The sequence below is a fragment of the Pygoscelis adeliae genome, unplaced genomic scaffold (genome assembly GCF_000699105.1).
Source record: "Pygoscelis adeliae isolate BGI_AS28 unplaced genomic scaffold, ASM69910v1 Scaffold4, whole genome shotgun sequence".
Classification (NCBI taxonomy): Eukaryota; Metazoa; Chordata; class Aves; order Sphenisciformes; family Spheniscidae; genus Pygoscelis; species Pygoscelis adeliae.
In genome coordinates this window covers 6,096,609-6,122,208 of record NW_008824986.1, presented here as the reverse complement: position 1 = coordinate 6,122,208, position 25,600 = coordinate 6,096,609, and the positions used below count along the sequence as shown (strand labels likewise).

General features: G+C 39.0%; 1 protein-coding gene across 1 annotated transcript in view; it reads left to right on the top strand.

Annotated features, from left to right (window-relative positions):
- Positions 1 to 25,600, top strand: part of INPP5A (inositol polyphosphate-5-phosphatase, 40kDa) — a 206,103-nt gene that overhangs the window by 74,236 nt on the left and 106,267 nt on the right. The window contains exons 5-7 of the mRNA XM_009326002.1: positions 8,264 to 8,327; positions 13,543 to 13,646; positions 24,122 to 24,174. Coding sequence (XP_009324277.1) covers positions 8,264 to 8,327; positions 13,543 to 13,646; positions 24,122 to 24,174 — 221 coding nt within the window. The remainder of the gene's footprint in view (positions 1 to 8,263; positions 8,328 to 13,542; positions 13,647 to 24,121; positions 24,175 to 25,600) is intronic.

Sequence of the window (25,600 nt, the reverse complement as noted above, 5' to 3'; positions counted from 1 at the left end):
GGGTGCTGCTACCGGCGCCCGGGGCCTGCGTGCCCTCCCCCCGGAGAGGCCGTGAGGAAGTTAGGGCTTGCACCGTTTCCCATCTCGGGTTTTTCTATTTGAAGTCTCTTAAACTTCATTGCAATCCAGATAAGGTGTCCCCGTATAGTAGCCGATAACAGTGCTTTTATGTAAAATTACTGTCTTCCTGCCTGGAGCTGCTGCAACTTCTCATTTGCTGTTTTTCCCCTGACTGAAATGTGGCAGCTAATAGACTCCATTTTACTAATGGGAAACTAATATGGGCTCTTGATGTTCGGGTTTATAAATATGTAAAATATTTTTTTAATTGTTGTTAGCAAAACAGACAGGTAATCAATAATATCAGGTGTGACAAACACACTGTTGACATACAGCATAGCCAGAAGGACTGGTAAGAGATAAGGGCTTCCTGTCAGCAGTGCCCCGCACTAATTAATATTCAGACATTGTCATGTTCGATGATAAATGAATTCCTTGAACTATATTGATATAGTAGGTTAAACATTGAAAAAGTTGGGTTGAACTTTGACTTTAAATATTCATTAAAGCTAATTATGGATTTTATGACTACATGAATTACAGTTTCTGTGTCATCATTGGCAATTTATTTTAAATTTATTTAAAGCAATCTTTATATATTAGCTTTATCACATTTAGTGAGGTAATGCAGTAAATGTTTACTCTGTACAGTTATTAAACTTCTATTCAGGTATTTCCTTTATGCATTAAATTTCCACTGTTGAAATGACGTACTTTAAAAAGAAATTATGCCAATTAGCTGTTAAAAAAATATAGCTGTTTTAATCTTCAGACTTTTGGGGCAAGATTTCTGTATAATCAAAGGTTTTAATAATGCCAGATGTGTATAACCCATCAGAACCAATTTGTTTATTTTGCCATCAGTACCAGTTTTTCCAGATGAGTCTTTTGGCATGGAATAATGAAAGAAATTTCCAATATTGTACTGAGTATCATTCTGGAACCTAATTAAAAGCAGTGATCATTTAACTTCAGTCTACTAACAGGGAGACGATACCTAGTTTTTTCTCCATAATACATTTGGGGGGGAAATGCAAAGCTCTTCTAATTAACATGTGCTAGCTGTGAGTTAAATTTTTCTGAGTTTCTACAGCTGGCAGTACAATTCTGTACGCGCACATGGTAAGAACAGTCAGGTACTTCTGTTAGTCCTGAAAAAAGGCATTTTGTTAATAACAGTATTGCCATGAGATAATCGCCTGGCCTTTTCACTGAGTTCCTGAATGCTTCCGTAAGGGCCATTCTCACAATAGCTTTCAAAAGCTAGGATGTGTTTGACTGTGTACTCTACAATTAGTGGTTGCGATATTGAAAGAGTTTCTAGGAGTTCACAAAGGCAATTTTCCCTAGTCTACCTGTAGGATTTTGTGTGCAGGTCTAGCTATTTGATTTTAGGAGTGTTAAAGCAAAGCTGTTCAGTTATAATGTACAGGGGAGACAGAAGAATAATTGGCAATCAGTTTTCACATTCTTCTGCATTTCTAAGCTACTTGGCCAAGGTAAGAATTACTGTTTTTCATGACTGTCCAACCTGACTTTTCACTTTGATGGTTTCTGCTATTTTATTTAGGGTGTATATTCATGCCTATTTACAATGCTTAAATTCATCTATAAAGCAAAATGTGAATAAATTTAAATAGAGCCACCAGCTGTGACTGTGTGGTATTTCTTCATGGCCACAGATATTACTTTGAGTTGTGTATATACTTAAGGGAGTAGCTAGGTGACTCAAACTCTGATGAAGCCTTTTCTATTTTGGCAGCTCCTGGCTTTGCTAGTAGGGTAGAAAGCCACCTGGCTGATCAGTCCAGAGAATTACACCTGTGGTCCTAGTGACCACCTGAGGTCAACGGGTTGTGCTGATCTTGCTGAACTTTGAGAAACTTCTGGTATTACTGAATACCAGGTGATTTTGATACAGTTACAGACCCAAGGGTTGGGAGGCTGGCCTAATAAATTAAGAACTTTCTGATCTGAGCCAAACTGTGAGCTATCCATTCATGACTCTGCCATGGGGCTACTGAAACACAGTTTCCGTGACTAGCCTGTGTTTGCAGACTACTTGGAAAATCAAGTGGAGAAGACCGTGGCTGCTCCCTTCACTTCACTCTGGTGAGACATTACATGTATGGCAGAGCATATGTCATCTCCTGTTCATTTCTTGGTGCAGTACCACTACGATTCAGGTTCAGAGTAGCTAGCAAGAGCTTGTCGCGCTGTGTCCGAGCCTTAATCTCAGAAATGAGGTTGCTCTGAATGCTTGAGATGAAAGTCAGCATATTGATCCGTTCAGGGAATAACTGCAGCACTGTCCATGGGGGGCCTGCAGTTGCAGAATGTGCATCCTCCTCAACTCTACGGTAAAGTCACCTTCGGTGACCCTCAGTGCATACTATTTTTCAGGCTTCCACTCTAGCAAGACTGTCATAAAGAGGGCTTAAATGTTTGCAGATTTGCTGATTCACTGTTCTGCAGTGACTAACATAGATGTAGCAGAAACAGAAAGTAAGGTACAGTACATAACACGACTTCTGAGGTTGCATTTTAGTAAAAGCACCTGCTTACAGATGGCATAGAATTTGTGCTAACAGCAGAAGTAATCAATTTCAACAGTCCTTAAAGTGGAACAAAGAGTTTTCTTTCTTTATGTTTGAAATTTTTAAAAGTTGAACTCTTGGGGTGGTTTATAATTTGTAATGTGTTTCTGTATTATATTACTTAGATACTGTATGTACTCCTGCTACTGGATGTGCCACTACTTCTTTTTCCAAAGAATATTAAAATTGTAAATAACAAAATAAAGCAAAGTTCTAAACTTTGAATTAATATCATTTAACTTTATTGTTAAACTGTCATTTTATGAAATAAATTGAATTAACATAATCTCCTCAACAAAAGGGCCTACGCATTAGGCCCTGAAAGAAAGTTTCTTTTTACTTATATTTCATTGTGTTAGGGCAGTGAATTATAACTGCACTCCATCATTTTTACAAGTTAACAATTATGTACATAAACCTGATTAAGTCTATAACAATGCGGAAGATAGTGATAGCCGTAATTTCCATTCCATTATAGTTTTGCTTCTTTTCAATGGTGTGTTTGGAATTACACAAAGCCTATCTTAATGTTAGTAGTATCAGTTCCTGAAACTCTACAGTGCTACTTAATCACTATCAGAGATTCTTTGTGCACAATTAGTTGACACTGAGTGCTACAAATGTAGACTATCAAACCAAACTTTTGCTGCATAATTCCTCAAAATTAGTTTTTAAAAATTAGATTAAAACTGTAAGAAGTCAAGCAGTGAGCAAATCAGGATGCTCAGAAATAAAGTTGTAGCTTGAACACAAGTGACGGTACTATTTTTAACAGAATTATGGCATTTAAATAAAACAGTTTTTAGAGCATCTTGATTCTTCTTGGTTTACTTATTGACATGTTACATAGAGAAGCTTCAGAATTCATAATCCTGTCACCTAGATTTAAATTTTCACCTGTCTTTAAAATGATTTATGCCTGATTTGGATAGGTCACTATTTCAAAATATTTTTTTTTTTAGTTAGCCTTACATTTCCATCTCATCTGTGGCAAGGGGAATTCCAATGAGAAAAAAGGGAAAAAAGTTTACCCTGAAGGTGGTCAAACACTGAAACAGAGTCTTCAAAAGGGGAGGCAGTCTCCAACCCTGGAGATTTTTTAATCATCTGGGCAATGCCCTGAGCAGCCCAGTTGTCAGCCCCGCTTCGGACAGGGGTGGACTGGAAACCCCAAAGGTCCCTTCCAGCCGGCATGATTCTGCTACCCTAGATTATGAGAAAAAGAAAAGCTCCCTTAAAAACCGTATTTAGATGTTACAGGTAGGCTGAATTGGCCACATGTTACTGATGTAGCCTGGGATTTCCCATTCCAGGATCCCTTTTTCATTTGCTTTTAAATTTTTCAGACTTGAGGCATTTGGGATGATATTTTCCAGATGCTTGCCAAGGCTCATTTTTTTTCTTCTGAAGATCATATAAGGGACTGAAATAAAGCTGTATCCTTATAATGAGTTCTTAAAGAGTAATATTATATAACAACATGTTATCTTTATATGTGTCAGATTTTGCCCTATGCATTGAAGAAAGAGATGGACCAGCTGGGAAGAATTCAGAAAGAGTAGGAGAGGGGAGAATGCCTCAAGTCTAGAGAACATGACTTTAATGCACTCTATTAAGTTAATAATAGCTTCTGGTAAAATAGAGTAATCATGTTTAACTAGATTTTATAATGGAGAACTCATCCAGCTGTTCATACTTTGCTTTTTTAGTAATATAGATATATATATCAGATTCAAATTATTTAGATTTGATGTAATACTTAGGTTGTAAGCTTTTATCTAAGCTTATCTAAGCTCTCTAAATAAATAAGCAGGTAAGAGCTCAACTGTAGTGTCCTCAGAAGTATTTTACTTAATAACTGATCGCACTGATTTCAGTAGGATAAAAACTGTGTGTGTATAAAATGCATCGATGTTAAGAATATAAGATGCTTATGTGTAAGATGAAATTCTGTGATACAGAACCTGTGATACATATTGTGAGACACCTACTCATCCGAGCAGTATTTACGAACCCAGTCACTGCGACTACCTTCACAAGTTTGCGTGAAGCAAGGGTACCACAGCTGAGCCCCATGTTCTAACCCCATGCGAAGCCCCTGTTTTTGATCAACCTCACCGTAACTTAGTTTTATCAAGGAGAATTCTGAAAATAACTTTCTTCCATCCGTGTTTTTCGTTGATGATGATGCGTCTGAGCAGTGCCTATGTGCATTCAAAGAAGCAGGCACTTTTAACATAGGATTTGCTGCCTTTCCACAAAATTTAAAGTTGTGACAGCATGTACTTTTCTTTCTTTGTTTTAACTGGGGGCTTTGTAAGTGAGTTTAGGAAAGTTATTTTCAAGTATAACAATTGAATTTTACCTGTAGCTTGCATGTGATTTTAAGACTCTTATCTAGTTTTAGCTGTCTGAGAGACAGAATAGACTTTTCTCTACAAAAAAACTCTCTGTAAACATATTGCTATTTAAGAATAATCTCCTGTTTTCAAAATCCAAAGGCCAGAGTATGAGAAGTTTATCTTGAGACAGCAGCATTTTCTATTGCTAATGACAATTTCTTCAGTTAGAAATTAAATATCAGGTGGCAATGTTTTTATCTTGTATCAGGATTTATTTTTTTTTCTGGCAGCGTGTCCTTGTTGCAGGATAGTTAACCTTGAGTCCTCTACAAGAGCGTCTTCTGCATTTTCTTATTTGCTTCCTCCATGTTATAAAAAAGAAAACCAAAGACCTAAAGGAAGCTGACTGGGTCGCTGGGAAGTGTACTCATCAGTTAAATGTGTGACAGTGTTTTCTGTTGGATGGACTAATATGTCAAGGAGATGGGCAGGACCTCATGTTTGTGCTTTTGACAAATCAGCAAATGTTTAATCTCTGGATGTGCAGCATCTCATAAATAATGCAGCAGTCACTGAACCAAAACACTGCTCTGCCAGGAGGGTCTCTGTCATTCTAGGAGTAAAAGACAAAATGAAACTAAATCATCCTTTTTGTTTAATGCATTGCTGCTTTTATACTTCTCAATAAGAGTTTACCTAGTGGCAGGCTGCTTTTTTTTTCCCCCTCAACTTCTGTTGAGTGCATCAGATATGTTTAAAGGCTCATCAAGTTCTCATTTAAAATTTATACCTTTTTTTATACTCCGCTCTAAACTCTGTTTACACTACTTTTTCCTTTCTCACTTGATTTTCCTTTACACTCTTCTAATATGTAATTTTCCTCTTATTAACTGGAGGAAAACAGTAAATTATATGACTGTGAAGAAGTAAAAGCAAGCAGCAAGCTCACAGTACGTATAAGTGACATCTTGGCAAAGTTTCGATGACATAAATGGAGTCAGGAAGGGACTGTCTCGGCCGGAGCACCCCGGGTTAGCAGCCTTCCAGTCCATGGAGGTTCACTGGACAAGGAGCAGGGGTCACTGCTGTGAGGATATGAAGAAAAGACTGGAGCAGGAAGGCAAAGAGGATTGCCCCTGTTAAGGAAACTTTCTAACTTTCAGGATAGGGAAAAATTATGTCAGGCTGCATTGGGAGGTTGTGGAAGACTCTTCTGCAGAGGTTTTTAGGTGCAAGTTAGAAAATTGTTTATCAGGCATGGCCTAAATTTGTAACTTGCAGACCCTGGAAAATGTTCTGGTGGAGGAACAGTCCTTTCTATGATAATAGGGTTGTCGTTCCATGTTGCCTTTCACATGTCTCTCAGAAACAGTCAAGCTAAAACACATAGGGTGGCTGGGTCCTGTCAGGGTGGCAGGTACTAGACCAGATGAGGGATGGCCAGCTCATCCTGGCATGGTAAGCCATGCAGCATTCCTTCACCAGCCTCTGCAGGGTCTGCGTTGGCAGTCTCTGCTGTTAGTGTGCAACCATGGGCTTTTTACCTGCTGTGTTTGAGAATCACCTCTGGGCTAGATGGTCTCTTGCACTTCAGATCTTCATTTCTCTATTTCACTTGCGTAAGACACTGTGATTGCAACAAGCATTATTTTCACTCTGCTATGATGTGTGTGTTTGGAGCACAGTGCCATTAGTGCCAGTCGCAGCTGAGTTCGCTCAGGCCTTCTGTAAACTGGATCCCAGAAGTCTGAGAGTGGGTACCCCGAAAATGAGGGATATATAGTTACTAGACATGGGAAGCTTGGAGTGGATTTCCTCCTATCTCATGGGAACTTTGTGGCAGAGAAAAGGGTCCTAAAATCCACAGGAGGCTGACTGCGTTCTCACCAGCTAGACAACACACCCTGCCTTGTGGTCAGTCTGAAGATAGATGGCATTTCAGCTCTTGTCCACATTGGGACCAAAGTGCTTGTGCCTGTGCAACTAAGGGGTATGCTTAGGTGGTATCCTGAACAAAGATGCTTTCTTTAATAATGGACTGAGGATTAAGATCTCAGAAATCTTCAGAAACCAGGAAAGCACTTAAGTATTTGTAAGGAAGAGGTACTAATATTTTGCTGAATATGGGCGGACTTGGGTATGCTTTTAAAATCCATTTGCTGAGATGGGAGTTTATAAGCTTTTCTGAATGCAGTAGAGATTACTTCTATGTTTACATGCTTTACTTGGTTATGGGCTAATCACTGAAACTGTAACAGAATTCCATAGTTGGATTAGGTCACTGTTTTGAAAAAAACTAAAGAGAATAGTTGATCGGCACTAGATCAGCAGAAGGAGTTGTAAGTCCTATCTAAATCCGAACTGTGAACACACAGTATTTTATTTTCAGTAGTAACTCAAATTTTTCATGTGTTGTTGTGGGCACTAAACTCTGCTTCTGCTTATACTTAGAAACACATCAGTTCTGCCAGTGTCAAGAAACTTAACATATATTCAAACATCTAAGCCCCTCTGCTAGATACTTGTTTATTCTTTCTCTTTGGGTTAGTGCATTGTGAGAAAACACTTGCCTCTGTAGGCTTCACACCGAAGCCAGGAGTAGCAGTTGCACTCCAAGTGTGGCTAGCAGAGGTGGACATACTGTACTGTTCAGTCATTATAATTATTGTCAAAACACTTATGAACAGGGAAAGCTGTACAAGCGTGTACAAATATTCCTAACACTCCTGTCAGATTTTAGGTGTTATGCCTGCGCTGCAGCTGGCAAAGTCATTCGCTTTGCACAACTCGGTAGGAAGATGGAAAACTTGTGCCTGGCTCTCAAAAGCTATTGAATCTCTCAACCCTTCTCGTTTCCATACTGCAGTTTCCAAAAGCATTTGTTGTGCTCGGAAAGTGAAGCAGAAATTATCAGGCTTTTATAAAAGAATTGTGGGGATGTATTCAGTGTTTAGAAAGGTACTTGTCTGTATTACTAATCGCATCCATCCGTTTGGTATTTCTAAAAGTACGCCAGGTAATTGTGCCCTTACCATGTTTAGTCAGCTGTTAAGGATCTTCTTTATAATGGCTTATGAAACTTCAGAGAAACAGCAAAGGAAATGAATATTTTAATAGATCTTAGAAAATGCAAAAATTAGTAATTAAAATTTTTAAAATTAGTATTTCATTTCTTCTGTTTTTTTTAATTGGAAAGCATGATACTTTTTAGTTAGCCAAAGTAGATATTTTTATAATTTCTTATTTTATTGTTGTTTTTTACAGGCTCTAGGAAGTTTTTACTTTCTTCATGAATCTTTGAAAAACATCTACCAGTTTGATTTTAAAGGTAAGTGAAGGAATTAAATGTTGTTAATTGTCAATTGGCTTTATACATCAAGGCAGCTTTTCTGTCATCTTTTCTGATAGTGGTGCCTAGCAGTTTTTTCTATGATACGCAGACTTCTGTATAATGCATGCAAGTCCATTGATGACAGACGTTACTTTTCTTACCTTTTATAGACCTCTTAGAAGAAGTCAATGGACCGGCCACAGGTTGAAAACCGGTACATTAATCATTCCCATTCAGATGGACCTTTGGATCCATAGAGATCCCTGATGATTTCAGAACTCTGAATGGCCACAGGGTTCTTCCATGTAGATCAGATATAGGACCAAGACCTTAAATGTCTAACAGTGATGGTCATTTTGCAAAGCAGCTGAGGTAGATTTATGGCGTAAATTACTTTGGAGCAGTGCAGGTCATTAGGAGGGTGTCATTGTTTTTAACCCACATTGATCCATCAGGTTGGAGGTCTTGCTAAATCGTAGAAGTTTAAAAGTAATGCTAGGCTATGTACATTAAATATTAGAAATATCATAGAAAATTACTGAATGCTTCCTGAGGTGTATATAGAAAAGATTATATAAAATTTATATTAATACAAAAATCTTCTGAGTTTCATTTAGCTTACTGAGCTGAATCACATTAATACTACATCTAGCATCCCATTAAATTGAGACACTGTTGAAATGGTGGTAACTATTGAGTGAACTAATTGTCTTATTTATATAGATTCATTATTTTTGTTCTCAGTAGAGACAGATTCTCTTTGCTTGTGTAATTGAGGGTACAGGGTCTTCCTTCTCTGAAATATTTGAACAGTAGTTCTACGTATATAGCAATTCAAGGTTTAGCCAACATAAGTCCTCCTGTCATCATTGGTTTCAATACTGAAGGAAAATTTTAGCTATAATATCATAGGTAGTTCAGAGTAGATTTTATTTCTGAGAGACCGTACTGGAAAACTCAATAGTGAGGTAGGGTCTTCTAATGAGGGGTCATACTTAGTCTTTCTCCCAGACTAGAACAGTTTTGCAGACACTAAGTAATGATAGTATTATCAGATGAACTGTGTGCAGGGTGGAAATACTGGAGGAAATTGGCATTGCACGTGAAGCTGGGTATACAAGGTGTTACCCGAGTCCCTGGATTGAACAGCCTGCTGGTCCACTGTTAGTAACTTTATTCATTTTGCCATGTGAATGGCTTTGTGTATCAGTAATATGTGAACTCTATCTGCACACCTAATTTCTGAGCCCACAACTTCATCACACTGCTGGAGGACTAGCAGTTTCGCTCTGAATTCCACCTAAAGTGCCCTCCCACTGGTCATAGATGAGAGGTGTCCTGCTCTAGCAACATCTGACAGAGTGAGATGACAACCGTTTTAGGAAAAGAGGAGCTTTACCGGTTTATTTATTGTTGATTGACAGCTTATTCGCTACTGTACAGCTTTTAAAAGAAAATGTAAGAATTTTAAAAAAGTGAGAAAATGGAAGGAAAAAGTGTAGGGGAAAATAATCGATATAAAAGAAATAAGCAGATACTTGTTCCAGAAAATAAATGCTTTAAATGTTCAGCGCTTCATTTTGCTCGGCAAAATCTTAGCAAAGCCAGATGGGGTGTGAACCATGCACATGAAGATGTGTTTGGCCCAGTCATCACTTGGAAAGAAAAAACTTGTAATAAAAATCCAAGGAAAGCAGGTGCTACACTGAATCGGTGTTGTAAGTCACCTGCTGTTCTCTTAATGTAGAGCAGAATCAGTCTCCCAATGTAGTGTTTGTAAAATATGACCCTGAAGGCTCCCATCTTTCAGGGGAAATGTAAAACTTGCCTCTTCTCTCATGACTATTGACATTTTCACAGTGTATTAAGCTCTTAAATCAGAGGAAAAATCCAAATGGATACAAACGTTCTCTGCACAAAAATCATTATGAAATTCTGGTTCTACTCAAAAGCATGCAAAAAATAGATGTTTATGTACAATTCAATATTCCTGTAACATCACTGTGTCTTTTCAAAATTCACTGCACAGTTGGATGTGACTGAATACAGCCTTTGCAAAAAAAAAGGTTGTCTCTGTTTTTCAGTTCTCAGGAAGACACATTTGAGTTTTAAAATGAGAACAGTTTTCTCCTACGGCCTCACATATTATTTGCTACAGCATAGAAGGAGTTGGACTATTTTTACAGTGGTCAGAGGCCCAAAAGTTTGCTTACAGTTTAAACTGTTGACAAGCTATGTGTTCTAAAGGGCCATCATCCACCAGAAGGGTTTGCTGACTGGGGTATTAGGCCAGTTTCAGTCTACCGCTTTGATTTACAGAAAGAATCTCATTTTCTCTGGTGTGAAATCAGAAATAGTGTAGAAGTATTTTTACTTGGAGATACATGAGAAGGCATGCTTCTTTCCTCCTGCATTTGCTTCTCAGAAGTCATGTAAATGAATTGCTGGTTCGTATTTAGCATTGATGTTAACGTAATTTGATGGTTAAGTGCCTCCTTTCTGCCAAGTGCTACCTTTTATTTAGGTTCTCACAGGAGAAGCCTTCAGTCCTTACAGTTCTGCCAAATGTTTTCTGTATCCTGAATGACATGGGGATCTTTTCGCTGACACTGTTAAACTTACTGAAAGAGGCACATCCATCCATGATCTGCTTAGAATGATGCCACATTAGTTTATCAGGGTATTTGTTTAGTCTTCCTGTGGGAGCCAGATCTCAAAGTGATTGGCACATAAAGAATGCTACTTTTTTTTCCCCCTGAAGATCTATTGCTACATTACAGTAAATGCTTCCTCAGATTATATAAAATATTTTATCTAGACAACTTAAAGTGACAAGTTTTTGTATTGCTTGGTATTTTCACCAGATATCCAATAGAACTGGACAGTTCAGGGCTCTTGATAATAGTTGTTTGGAGTTTCTCTCTTATGCATTCCTAGTCAAAACTCAATCCAGTTGGGTAGTTCCAGCTTAACGGTAGCTGCAAGATAGCTGCCCGAATTCCTGTGTCAGAGGAGTTTGGTAAATTAAGTCAGGTTCTCGCCTTTAGACATGCCAATACATCGCCCTGATCAGGAGAGAGACCGAATACGAAGTGGATCAAGAAGCAGAACCTGTTGTTCATGAGCTGTACAGATCCATAGATTGATTGTTAAGGCTGAAAAGTCTGTGCTATCTCTGTCTGTGATGTAACCATTCATTAAAGACTTTGGAAAGTGATGTGCTTTACCACTAAGTCTCTTTTACAAACACAGCACCCATTCCAGCTTTAAATTCACATGTCAACCTCATGTGCTGATAGCCAGAAATGGATAATCTGAAAGAGGTGGGTGGCTACAGGGTCACAGAGCAGCTGATATGGGATTTGAATGCAATAAGACCAATTCATCTTCTACATATCCCCAGAGCAAGATTTTTACTTTCTTGGTTTGAAATAATCTCATCAGGAGAACTGACGCAGAAGGCCTAGTATCAGTGAACGCCATTCAAAAATAAGACCCTTTTTTTACTCTAAGGGTTTTAAAGTGACTATACAAATAGTTCAGAGTTGACTGAGCTGCATGTATAAGCACAGAACATTTCAGGAGGAAATAAGGAGAAAAAAGAATGCCTTTTTGTCCTGAGACCTGATTTTTATTTTTTTAATCATTTTCGGTCACTTCACTGATAAAGGAACACCCAACTGAAACTTGGCGATTTATGTTACTGGCCTTCTTGATTGATGGAGGCTGGCATGTAGGTAGTGGGGATGTTGGCAGAGCTGAAAATCGTTTCCACCCATGCATGCAGGGATGGCTGTACTGCATCAGACCACCATTCTGTCTGGTCCAGTAACTGTTACTAAACGTGGCAGAGACCCAGAGGAAATCCTCTGATGGGCGGCCATGAGGCAATTACACTTCAGGAGTCTGTTTAGGTTAGGCCTTGAAGCTTAACAACTGTCCTCTCTAGGGCTCTGTTTGTGTATGTATGATTTCTGTTGTAGTTCTAGGTATTTAAATAGTTACGAATATCCAGTCTTTTTCAGGATCTTGCTCAAGTCTGACAGTCTGGGACAGTAAGTTGCCCAGCAAAATAATGCGTTAAGTAGAAAATGAACTTTCTCTTTTTATCAGGTTTCGCATTGCTGTTTCTGAATTTCATTGACTGTCCCCATTTCTGTTTTAGGACATAACAGAGAGAAATTTCTGATTTTCCTGTTTTAGACCGCTTAGTAAACCACTTGGTTTTGGTGCAGCATATTCTCTGCTACTCTCACGTCCCTGAGGAAAAACATTCAGTCTGTTCATATGAGAACTTTTTTTCACATTTCTTGTTTTGTCTCAGGGCATTGTAGTATTTGAATGACTTCAGTGGATGACCTGAGGATGTCACCTTTCGTTGCAGAGGCAATTGTTAATTAAAAACAAGTCTACGTCAGATCAGTTCCACAAAAGAAATGGGCTGCTCAGCTTGTGGTCAACTCATCTTTCGTTAGGAATTCCACCAGCATTACTGGGTCAGTTCTAGAGTGACAAAAATCAGGCCCCCCACTGACACAGCTAGCCCAGCAGACAATTTAAGCGTGGCGAAACACTAAGTCGATGATGATTGTCAATATTGTTGATCTAAAGCAAAAGGCAAAAAGCTGAGATGATCTAAATGAATGATTATGTACTTGTTTGATGGGTAAAAGATGTGATTAATAATGTGTTACAGATGTGCATCAGTTGATGCTCAGGTAGGTAGACTTAAAATCTGAAAAAAAGAGTTGCTAGATAAAACATACAGATAATCACTACTCATAAGTAACATTTTTCACCTTAATGTGTTTTGTATTAATTAATTTTCCTGTTAATTATCCAGCGTAGATTGCTGGATGCTGGCTGAGGACACACACAGGCATCTCCTGGAAGAACCATGCCAGAAAGTTTTCAGTGCAAGGGTGTACAGAGACCTGGTTCATAGTTAGAGCTCCAACACTTTACAGTGCTCTGGATAGTAAAAATAACAGTACCCATAACTGTATAGCTTCAAGATGTCTGATATAAACAAGTATGTTTATACATGGTTTAGTGGTCTCTGTCTTTTCCCCCAGAACAGCTCAGTGCTTGCATATTTTCTCTAAGACCCTACCACCTGTTTTGCAGATGCCACTGCTTTGTCAATGAGTGCTGTAAGTTGCTTATAATGTTAAAGATATGTATGTTAATTTTGTTTTATATCTCTTCCTAGCTAAGAAGTATAAAAAGGTTACTGGGAAAGAAATCTACTCAGACACTTTAGAAAGCACGCCCATGCTGGAAAAAGAGAAGTTTCCACAGGATTATTTCCCTGAGGTATGTACAATCCCGTGGAGCATTCCCAAATATTAGGTTTGATTCTGATTTGCTCTGATTACTTGGGTGGCTACTCTCAGTAATGTAAATAAGGTCAGAATCGAGTCTTGTGTTTTTATTTGTTTGTTTGTCAGTTTTCTGTCACCTATAATATATGTTCTAAGTCATTGCATGGATTTACCAAATTCAAATGGAGTTCTTTGTATAGTAGGAAATCCTTGTGAAGGATGGAGACAGTGATGAAAAGATTTGTTTGTGCATTTAAAACCAAAGAAATAGCTCACAGTGCCAATTGCAAGTCTGTTTCAGGGAGCCTTACTCCTTGGCAGGGTGAGACATGACTTTGAATGGATTCCATTTGTATTCAGCGGCAGCAGCTCTGTAATCATGGTTGCAGCGATACTGGTTTCTGTTCAGTACAGCTAGGTACTACTGCAGTCACTGCAAGTATGGAGGGACAAGGTGGTTTCTTATTGGTGCAAGAATACACATAACTTGAAAACATACTGATGTTTTCCTCTGACGCTGCCCTCGTACTCCCGTTTTCTTGTTGTTCTCTTAAGAACTGGGGAGTGCTGCATGTTTGAACTTGAAGGTGAAGGTCTTGTCAAACCCAGAAACACAAGCACAGCTGAGGGTTTTCTTCCACTGCACCCACAAGTACAATTGCACATGCAAGTGCAGTCTTCGCCTGCAGTTCTCTTCCTTGATGAGAAGGAAGAAATTTGCTCATTTTTAATTTCTTAAGAACATCTAGAACATGGGTATTTAATGGTGTTTACTACAAGCCAAGTGAAAAAATTTGTTGAAATCCTATAACATCTGTGGATCAAACAGGCATGTTACTACTTTAATATACGGAAGAACTAAATAAACTTTTAAAATAAATTTAGAATTTGTAAATATACACACTTAGAGATATTTACATAGTGCATGTGTGCTTGGAAGAGCATTGCATAAATAATTACAGGGTTGATGAGATGTAGGTTATTCTTTTTCTTGACTTTGATACTAAATTATTTATTTTTATATTCTATATCTCTAAACTGGAAGGGAAACTGCCTTTGACATAATTTTACTAGCTTTTACCTCCTGTGAATAAACATCTTAAATACTTCTTTGAAGTTAAGTGTTATATCATTTTCAAGGAACTTCAAGTGGTTACTCAGATATTTATTTTCCTCCTCCATCAGCAATAAAGTGTAGCATTATGGGTGATTGACAATGTAAATAGGAAATGAACAGTGCTGTTGAGTGATTTGACTGTAATACTGAGAGCCCTGAACAGCAGTGTGTGAGCGCTGTTATCACGCTTAACAGCAATAGGCCAAATTATGGATTGTTCATTGATACCCAGGAAGAATTATTTCCATCGTTATTTCACTGCTGTTGTTTCATCATGAGACTGGCAAATTTGTAACTTGTTCAGCATCGTTTATTACCACCTCTTATATGAACAATTCTTCACAGTGTCTTGGAGAAATGGTTGAGTCTAGTGGCTTTCCCACACTGTTTTGTGGACCAGAGGTTGTGTTCGTTTCGTGTGGGTGCTCAGGGATCAGTTGTTCCCACGTTTGTATTTGGAGCAATAGCTTCTATGTTCAATACACCCTGCAGTGCTGCTTTAGGTACAGGACTATTAGGTCCAGAACCCAAGAAGCAGCTAACTACCTTTTGAGGATCTGACGCCTTCATACTGTTCCCGTTTGTTACATTACCTTAAATGACTTTTCTAAGGAGAAGGCACCGTGTTCTGGTGTTTTCAGGGATACTGTTTACCTGGAGAAGGAATAAATAGGAAAAGAGAAAATCCACAAACACTCGCAATTAAGATATGAACGAGTCCCTGAAGCACCTTGAAAGCTTAGTTCTGTTCCTGCGCACAGCACAATTCCTTGTAATAGCGTTGCGGCAAGACTCGTAGAACAGGCTGCAGGATTTACCCGTTTTATTTCAGAGCTTCATACAGTGGGAGAGGAAAGTGATATGGGCTTTCTAGGACTACAATTATGCAGATAATAGCAGCATCTATATTTACAGTTCTGTGACTTTCCATGCTCATTTGGCATGCAACCTAGCATAGACCAAGCCAGCATATTTTTCATGTGACTTGAAAAGTTAGAAAATAATTGTGATGATTTTTACACTACGCTGTTCTTCATTTTGGACTGAAGACCAAAGAGCGTCTGAAGCACACACGAGTACAGCAACATCAGAAAACCAACAGTGACATAGTTTTGGTTCTCATATACATGTTTCTATTTTTAAAGCTTAAATTAATCTTGCTATCACCTATTTTCTTCATAGACAAGTGTTGGTAATAACGATGCTAATTAAAAGACCACAAAATAATGTGTATTTCGAAAATATGAGTTGACACAGCAGAATGCATGAGCAGCATATCTGTCCAAACATTACATTTACATGCTCTTGTGTGTTTTAGCCGGACTTCTCATACCACATTTACAATGTTTTGTGCGAGAAATGGTTTAAGACTGATTTCTTTTCTTTTTATTACTGCTGCTTAAGGATGATCTAAAAGTAATTACAATGATTGAGGCATAATGCAATTCAAAATAATTACAGCCCACTGCATATAAAACTAACAAAACTTTCTGTCTTGATTTATGGGTCCTCTTGGCTAGGCATAAGACTCAAATGATGCCTCTGGGAGCAACACTCCAGATAATGTTAGGCCATTTAAAAAAAAGCAGATTTGTGTAGTCTATCAGGCCTGAGTAATTTTTTTTTTTCCCATAGTGAGAAATTGGTTGTTATCATAGATCACAGATACTGCTCAAAGCTCTTATGAAAGATGAATTAATTTCACTAATGCTTTAATGCAAACCTTTCATGGAGAAGGCTGTATGGTGATAACCTTACTGCGGTCTCTCCTTTCTCAATGATGATTTATGTTGTCTTTTAGTAGATGAAACTGCCTGTATTCACAATCCATCTGCTAGCTAAAGGAATCCTATTAACAGAGGATCTGAGAAGAGACTTAATACTGTAAGGTGAAAGATGTGGTATCCCCTTTCTGGGACATGAAGCAGGAATTTTTTTTCCTATTTTAAAATGTAGATACCTCTCTGAGAGTATACAGATGGTCTATATCATCTCTACCTGTTTTTATGCTGGCTTACAGATGGTGGATCAGCTAGTGACTATAAAAAATAAAAATAAAGATTGTTGCTTTGAAATCGACAATAAGAAACAATTTTCTCTTTCTTCCTTCCCAAGCTACAGTTCTTCTTTAAATTCTGTTTCCAAAAGTTTCTTCTTTCCAAATACGGTATTTGGAAATATTGAAGCACATCAATGATCCAGAGTATGTAAGGCATGTTGTTCAGCTGCAGTATATATCTAAGGTGAAGGATAACATTTTTATACTTAAGATGTTAAACCGTGGTTCAACTACTGGGCTGTATCAGGTCCAAAGCCTACTAACTTTTGCATTCTTAATGTTAAATAGACAAATTATTAATAAGTTAATTATTTATTTAAGTTAAAGGAATTAAGTACGTGTGTTCAAGTTATGAGTACCTAACGGTAATTTACAGGTTGGGGTGGGGGAATATACAAATTACACAATAAAACAAGTGTCATTTTATGATATAAAGACATAGGTGTCCTTGCTTTATTCAGCCTAGGCTGAGTAACGTTCTCCAGCATGAGCTGAAGTACCTCCCCAGTCTCCTGTGCTGGCTTCTACTTGGGCCAAGTAAAAGGCCCAAACCATCATGTTTCTGTCCACCACTGTTGCTGTTGTAACTATTTTAAGTCATATGCTCCAACAATAATATAATTCGGCTGTATAGATAAGTCTTAAAGAAAATCTTAATTGGAAGAGAATGTAGTCAAATGCTGAGTTAGGCTTATCCTGACCATAGCAGCAAATACTCTGCGAGATTGGGGTTCTGATTTTGTCATTTTGGGACAGGTCATGTAATCTTGCTGTTGGCAGTTCTGTGTCATGTTATCATTGTGCTGCTGTTACCTTAATAGTATAAATTCCATTATTGTAATTTTCTACCTTTAATGACTATTTTATAAAGTAAGTTTTGTAATGACTCTTTGCATTCTCAGAAAAAGTGAAATGAGCTACAGAATTACTATCCTATTTTGGGTTAGGCATCTAAAATGTAGGTCCATTGTTTATACTCCTATCAACCCTGTTCCAAAGAAGGGAATTCTCATAGATGTAAATGTTCTTTGAAGAGTTTGGTGAAATATAGGAGGAAAAAAGAAGGTGCCTTGTAAAATAGAAGAAATATTGTAGCTCTGACAGTGGATATGAAGTGTGAGAACAGGCTGGTAGTCCTTGCTGTGCTTTCAAACACATGCCATTATTTTCAGCTATTTTTGGCAATGACCTAGACTGGAGCATTACACTTCAGCTGCTGGCAGGGTCAGGCCCCTCTGACTTCACATCCCTGCTCCTGCATTCCCCTTTATCCACTTGGTCCTTCGAGGTTGTCTAACAGATGCAAAAAGGGACCCCTGAAAAAGGGACCCTCTGCCCCACCATGTGTATACTCGTACCTGTTGCTTCCACAGGCCTTCTGTCAGCTTGACATGGTAACTTACAACTTTCTTACATATAAATACTTAACTTGATCTTTCTTTCAAAAGTTGCATCATTATTGTATTTCTGTCTTCTAAAATAACTTTTAGTGAAGAAATTATGTATTGCTACTGGTTGGCTACTTCACTGGTGATATGTATAGGAAGAAGCTGACAGCAATAATGGTTTGCATGTCCCATGGTTTTGTATGTAAAAATAAGTGGAGCAAGTGTAAGTTTTATCACGTATTTCTTATATTTGCTTACATCATGCACAGATACTTAAATGTGGTCTTCCAATAGATATATTCTTACTAAATTCTTTATACTGTATTTTCTGGTGAATAAAGGGTAATGAAAGCATTATATGAAAAGGCAAATTATCAATTGAATTATTATACTACGTAATAGATTTTGTCATTAGATAGATTGACTTCATATTCTTAAGCTCTCACTATACATTTTTTTGATGAGTGCCATAGATATTTTCATTTGCAGACTTTTGAATTTATGTAATGACTTCTAAAAATCTTTAGCAGTAAAAATATGACTGATAGTGCAGTTACAATGCTTGATAGTGTTCAAAGGCTGAACTGGGCTTGAGTTTTCCGTATACTGCATATTATTCTGAAATACAGGGAAATTGGAAAGGTACTTTGAACAGTTTGTATACAAACTCCTAAAAACACAAAAGCATAAATTCCTTAGTTCTGTAAACTGATCTAAGGAAAGAAAGGAAGTAGTTTTGGGGCAGGAACTGCATTCTGCATGGTTTTTATGGAAAGCTGTCATAAAACACACTCCTTTTCCTGGCTAGTTAAACATTGAGTATATTGTGAGTACACGAAACACAGGTTCCTGCATGAGGCTTTGAGGAGGAGTTGTTCTCACTGCGGTGATGCGGGCCTGTTAATGCTGAACATTGTTTGGTGCCTCAGTTGTTCTTGCTGCTCAGTATTGAGCTGCTTCATGTACAAGATTTCCCGTCTTCCTCTGAACTGTGGTGTTCCTTTAAGAAGCTGCAATTACACTGCAGTCATTGCCACTTTAATATGTCTTTCCTTCATGCCCCTGCTTTGTATGGTTGAATAAACCCTTGCTGGGTCACTATTTAATTTGATATGGTCCCTCTCAGTAAAATGATGGAGAAAAGATGAATTAAGGCTCTGTGCTAGTCATTATCAATCATGGTTTGTGTGCATTACTTATTGCTCACAGTGCTTTTTGACATTAGCCCTCTATAACCTCTCTCTTCATGTTAATGTTGTCTGGAGGTCCTTTTACCCGATGTAGCAGAGGTTATTTATGTAGGTGGTGTTTCTAGGGGGTTTTAAAAGGTCAACACGATCTCCTGAGAGACTCTATTCACAAAGAAAAGGCTGGCGGAATGTAACTACAAGTTTTCAAATTGTGATTTTTGGGGAAAAAAAAAAAATTAAGGACTTCTAATAGAGAGGTGTCAGAATTTCAGTTACACTTATTAAAGTAAATTTTTGGCAAAGTAGCCTCTAATACATACTACTGCCCTTAAAACCAGTATTTGCAGTGTATGTGTGAGGAAACACCAAGCTACTATAAGAAATTCTGTTTTTTACCATGTCATGAAATATAAATTGTGTTGCAAATACCTTTTAATTGGCTTGTATCAGTGTATGCTTGCATGAAACAGAATAAGGCAGCATTGCTGAAGGTTGGGCATACTTTATACTGACTGGTATGGCTTGTGTTGGTGAGGTCATCAGTGACAGAATCAGAGTAAAGTCCTGTGGGATGGCTTGCTGGAGAAGTGGATGATGATTGACAACAGGACTCTTGGTCTCATACACTTTGGCTGCACAAAACCTTAAGCTAATTGTACGTGTATGAGCCTGTGGCAGCAGGAAGGTCACATCCAAGGGAGAAAGGGATCTGGCTGATCTCACTGCGAGGCTTCTCACTGCCATCTTAAAAGGAGAGGTTCCTGAGGGCTGGGAAAACACAAATGTCACAGTCATTTTCAAGAAGGGTCCCAGGTGGCCTCTCCTCAGTCATGGGAAGGTGATGGAGCACATCTTCCTGGGTGACCAGTTGCACGGACAAGGGGAGTGCTGTGGATGTGGTATGCATTGACTCTATCAAGGCCTTCGATGCAGTCTCTCACAGTATCCTTGAAGCCCAATTGCTGACATGTACTGGGTAGGTGGAGTATAAGATGGCTGGAAAGATGGCCGACCACCAGGCTCACAGGGTGGTGAACAAAGTCAAGCTGGCAGCTGGTTGCTGGTGGTGTTCCTCAGGGGTTGATGCTGGGATCTGTACTATTCAACACCTTTGTTAACTGCTTGGAAAACAGGATGGAGCACACGCTCAACTTTGCAGGTGATGTCAAGTTGGGGGAGCAGTCAATATGCTGGAGGGCAGGGCTGCTGTTCAGAGGGACTTCAACAGGCTGATGGGAACCTCATGGAGTTCAGCAAAGGTTAATGCCAAGCTTTGTCCCTGGGATGGGATAGCCTCATAAAGCAGTACAGGCTGGAGGTGAGTATCCAGAAAACAGAAAAGGACCCGGATCTTGTTGGACAGCAAGTTGGCCATGAGCCAGCACTGTACTTTGGCGACAAAGAAGGCCAACAGCATCCCAGGATGTGTTAGGTCCCAGGAAGGGACTCCTCCATCTATTTGGCACTCCAAGGCCACGTCACATCTCCAGTGTCTGGTTGGGGAACCCCTGTACCAGGCAGACACAGGCAAACTGGAGCAAGCGTAGCAGAGGCACCTCTGGGGTTGGAGCACGGGATGCGGGAGGAGAAGCCAGAAAGCCCATCTGTGCTGCCAGGAGAGGGGGGTGATGGGGGACCACACTGCTGGCTGCAGTGGCCAACTAGTGGCTCTTGAGGGATGGGGCCAGGTGCTTCTGGGTAGTGTGCAGCAACAAGACAAGGGGCAGCAGTCATCAGTTGCAGCAAGGGAAAATGTGATTTCACCGTGAGGGTAAACAGCAGAAGAGGGGCCCAGAGAAGTTGTGGAATCGCTGTCCTTGGAGAGGCTCAAAACCCAGCTGGATATGGCTCTAAACAACATGATCTAGTTGGCCCTGTTTTAATGCTGCATCTTTTGAAGTACCTATTATGTTGCCAAAGAGGAAAATAGCAATTGAAAAATGACAGCTTGATTGAAGACATTATCTTGGGCCACATCATAGGCTTGGACAATGTAAGTTCTATGTATTGTTCTTCGGTAATTAAAAGCTCAATATAGTTATTTTTAAGAATGAAATGACAGAGCTCCCCTTTTTTGATTGAGATTAGATTTAAGCCGATTTTGAATGCTTTCAGCATTTAACTTCTTTCATTGTTTTGCTTTTGAATAAATGTTGACATTTAGCCAAATCTCAGCTTGTAACTGTGCTGTCATGATCATCACAGAACTGTGAATAGAAGATACCTTATGGGATTTGTAGTTCAGCCATGAGAGCCAGACTATTGGGAAGATTTGGTGTGTTAGCCCTCCAGCCAGCCATTCCCTGATTGACCAGAGTGATTGTTGGATCTACAGAAGAGGTTATGAAAAAAATTACAACAAAGTAGATATTTATTCAAAGTCACCACAGAGTTTTTCTCAGTAGAGCTGCAGTTTAAGAAAAATCAAAAGTTGGGCTCTCCTAAGACAAAAGTAATAAGGATTCAGTGAAATGAGTTCCCCTCTGAATGTATCCATCAGCTGGATTTCAGAGTAGTGAACTGTTAGGATTTCCTCCCTGAACACGACCTTATTAGACCTAGACAAATTTACTTGCTTTCAAAAGCCCAAATTCTTAAAAGATTTAAGCACCTATAAGCATCAACAAACAACTGATGTTAATTACTAAATATCTCAAAAACACTTATCCCCCTCATCTGTAGTTACAAAATTGATGCAGTCAGCTGCCAGGAGTCACCAGGCAGGTCTGCGGGGGGGCGGGGTGGTGTAAACATTGCGTACACTCAGAAGAGAAGTCCATTTACTCTCTATAATCCTTCTGGGTTTAGGAGGTTTTTCTCCTTTTGTCTATAGGAAATCTTTACATTGGGCTAAACATTTGTTTTGTTAATTTATTTTATTCCCCCTTAATCTATGTCCTGTGAGCTGCTGAAAGCCAACTGTAAGTAGAGACATAAGTCAAGAACAGAAGAAAGCTGTTCATTGTGTGTCCACAGCATCAAAACATGAATCAAAATTCACTGCATGAAGGACTTTGCTGTTAGTCACTGTTCTTGGACTGGACGGTCTTGAGAGGACTACTTCCTTGTGCTGCCCACTGCTGTAGCAATGCGAAGCTGGTAAAATTTGTGCAGGAAAAGCCTCCAACCCTTCTTTGGCAGGGCCAGCACAGCTGGGTCCTCAGGTAAGCAGCCAAGCTGCAATTTTCCCTCCGGCTCTCGCAGTAAAATTTGGCTCTAGCAGTCTGTGTAGGAAGGTCCCACAAGCCTGCAGAACGGCGATTCTGAAATTGCCACCTGAAGTAAGAAATACTAAAAACGGGTTTCCCAAAATCTGGAGTACATAACTGTGCATAGATTTTGTAGACAATTTTTTACTTCTTAGTTTTGTAGCATGTAGGTAACACTTTTTCCACAAAATTACAAGCTCTCCAGTTGAGTGCGATCAATGAAATAAGCTGTCATTTACAAGTAACTTAGCACACTTTCCTGGGTTTGGATAGAACAACTGCATATCAGTAAATAGTTTTCACATTCAAGCTTTAAAGAATAAGCTATTATTTATTCAGTAAAATAAACACTTTAAAATCTTCATAAGCATAGTTGGAATGCAAGGCGAACCCCAATGGGAAAGGGCCTTTAGTAAAGGAGTGCTGTTGTGTCTGGTTGGTCTTGACTGTGGTTACCATGTTTGTGCCTGAAGAGGGGAGGGGGTGGGAGATAGGTAACTGGTATCTGAAGAGTGATTAGGAAACAGACCATTTAGATTTTGTGAGGCATTTCGCTATCTCAGCAGTATTTGGGACATTAACGTTTCATGAGGACTGTCTGTTCACAGTGAGGTGGATAAATATATCCGGCAAGTCTCTTCTGAAGGCAGTGCTTTAGGGGAGGGGCTTAGGAGAGCAATACCCCTGAACGGGGGGATGCTGTGCTATAGCTGGCACTTTATTCATAATAAGGAGTTGCAGTCTTTTGCTACAAAATCATTGGCATCATTATTTAGGCTTGTCTGGTGCAATATTCATTACCAGAGAACATTAGCCTAGCCCCACATTCATTGTTAACAGTGAATAAATAGGATGCAGAATCATGTCTTTTTGTGGGAGGTTGTAATTTATGGCAGTGGCTTAGGAGTGGTGCTGAAAAAATCCTTTTGCTGTATCATAAGTGCCATATGTTGGCATGAGCTGATTTGTGGCTTTCTCGCGGATGTTGCAGTTTTGATAAATGTAATGTTTTACCATTATTTACATTCCCCTTAACTTTTATAGAAATACCAGGTGGGTTGGCTCAGCAGGAGAAATAGCTTTCTAGCAGATCTCATTCATTTTAATTTGATGTAAATCTCTGATGACATTTTACAGCTCAGGTAAAATTACAAAGAAGCCCAGACATTTGTGCATAGGCAGTAAAAATTTGCTGGTTTAGGCTAAGCATAAATACAGATGTAAAGCTTTTCTAATCAGTTATCTTTCATCTATAAACAACTACCAGGGCTTATATTAATTTTACATGTAAGTTTATAACTGCTGCAGGACCAAAAATATAAATAATTCTAGGATTTATAAGAGACATGATACATGTTTTCAAGGTACCTCAGTTGGTGTGTAGTGCTTATTAGTTACAGTGTATGGGTGAACTTTGTTTTGATTTGTTCTCTGTATAAGTATGTCTCACTTTCACAGTAATCCTTTACTTAAGGTAACTGATTCTTATTTGCTTATTTTTCAGTGCAAGTGGTCCAGAAAAGGTTTCATTCGAACAAGATGGTGTATTACTGATTGGTAAGTTACATCCTTAAGTTATTTCTGATTATGTGTTTATTATGTATGTTTTTGTTAACAACTATTTCAAAGAAGGAATTTATATGTATAGATTGGTCTATTCATAGAACAGATTGGTTCCAAAACAGTTGCTTTGCTTTATTATTTATTGAACACACAATGCTCAGTAAGCTGTAGTGATTCATAACAAAATGTGATGTTAATATTCACATGTATGTGCAATTAGCATGGGATAATTCAGGTCATAAGCAGCTTCTCAATCAAGCATGATCAAAAAAGCTTGGTGTCTGTGACCAAGGCCGCAGGAGTCAGTGTGGAGCTAAAGGCATCCCCCCACTACTGCTCCCCATCACACCTAATACAGCTGAGGCTCTACAGCATCTCACCTGGGTCAGATACTTGTTCCTGGGTCTATGCAGCCCTTATGTCTGGGATTTCTGAAGAAAGAGATTGTTCTCTATGAAGTCTTTAAGCCAGCCCTTTAAGGCCAGTCCAGTTTCCACTGAAGTCAGTGGAGGGACCCTACCTGTAAGGAATGCAGCTTTTTAAAACCAGTTCCTACTATACTGCTTTTACTGGAACAGAACTTTTTGTTTGTCGTATTCAGGTCAGGATTCCCATTTTAAACCCAAGGCACGGTCCTGTTCTCTGTGAGATTGCTTAGTTCCATCCTAGAGTAGAACAAAGCACCTGGCAGCCCAGCACCCACTAGTAGGGTTTGATGGAGGGGCAGCAGAGAGCAGGCAGCACACCTCTTATCTGTGCGCTCATAGACTGCTGAGGAAACATCCCATCGAACAAGTCTTATTTAAAAGTTCAGTGTAACCTGGCTGTTGTCAAAGCAGAGAGTTCCTCATAAGATGTGCTGTGAAAATCTACAGAAGAAAGAAACACTTTTTGCTCTTGGGATCATCCAACAGCCTAAAGAGATGGGGGCTGAGGGGAGCAGACAACTGTATGAAAATAGAAATTGAACATCATTATGGTGTTATACGCTAGATCCCTGTCTTTGGAAGAAGCAGTGCCAACTAGTGTTGACAAGAGGTGTATCTCATAACTGAAGCTATTTACTATCCCTGTTTGAAAATGGTATCTTTAATAACAATAATAGTAGTAATAGTAGTAGTGTATGTGGGGGGGAGCAGCTGATTATGCAAAACACTATACCTGAGAGAGCTTGAAAGTTTTCCTTGGCTTAACACAAGGAGGGCTCAAACCCACGGATGGTTCAGATTTCTCTAGTCCTACCTGGAAATCTGACCACACTTTTTTACCATTTAGTCAGTCATAGTTTTGGTCTCTACTGCTTATTTATGTTATAGTCACCTAAATGTATGTGAACGTTCAACATTTTTGCCTTCCTCCTGTGGTCATTTCACGTCTTAAAATTGTAAGTTTGATTTTAAAGTCTGATGAATGTTCACAC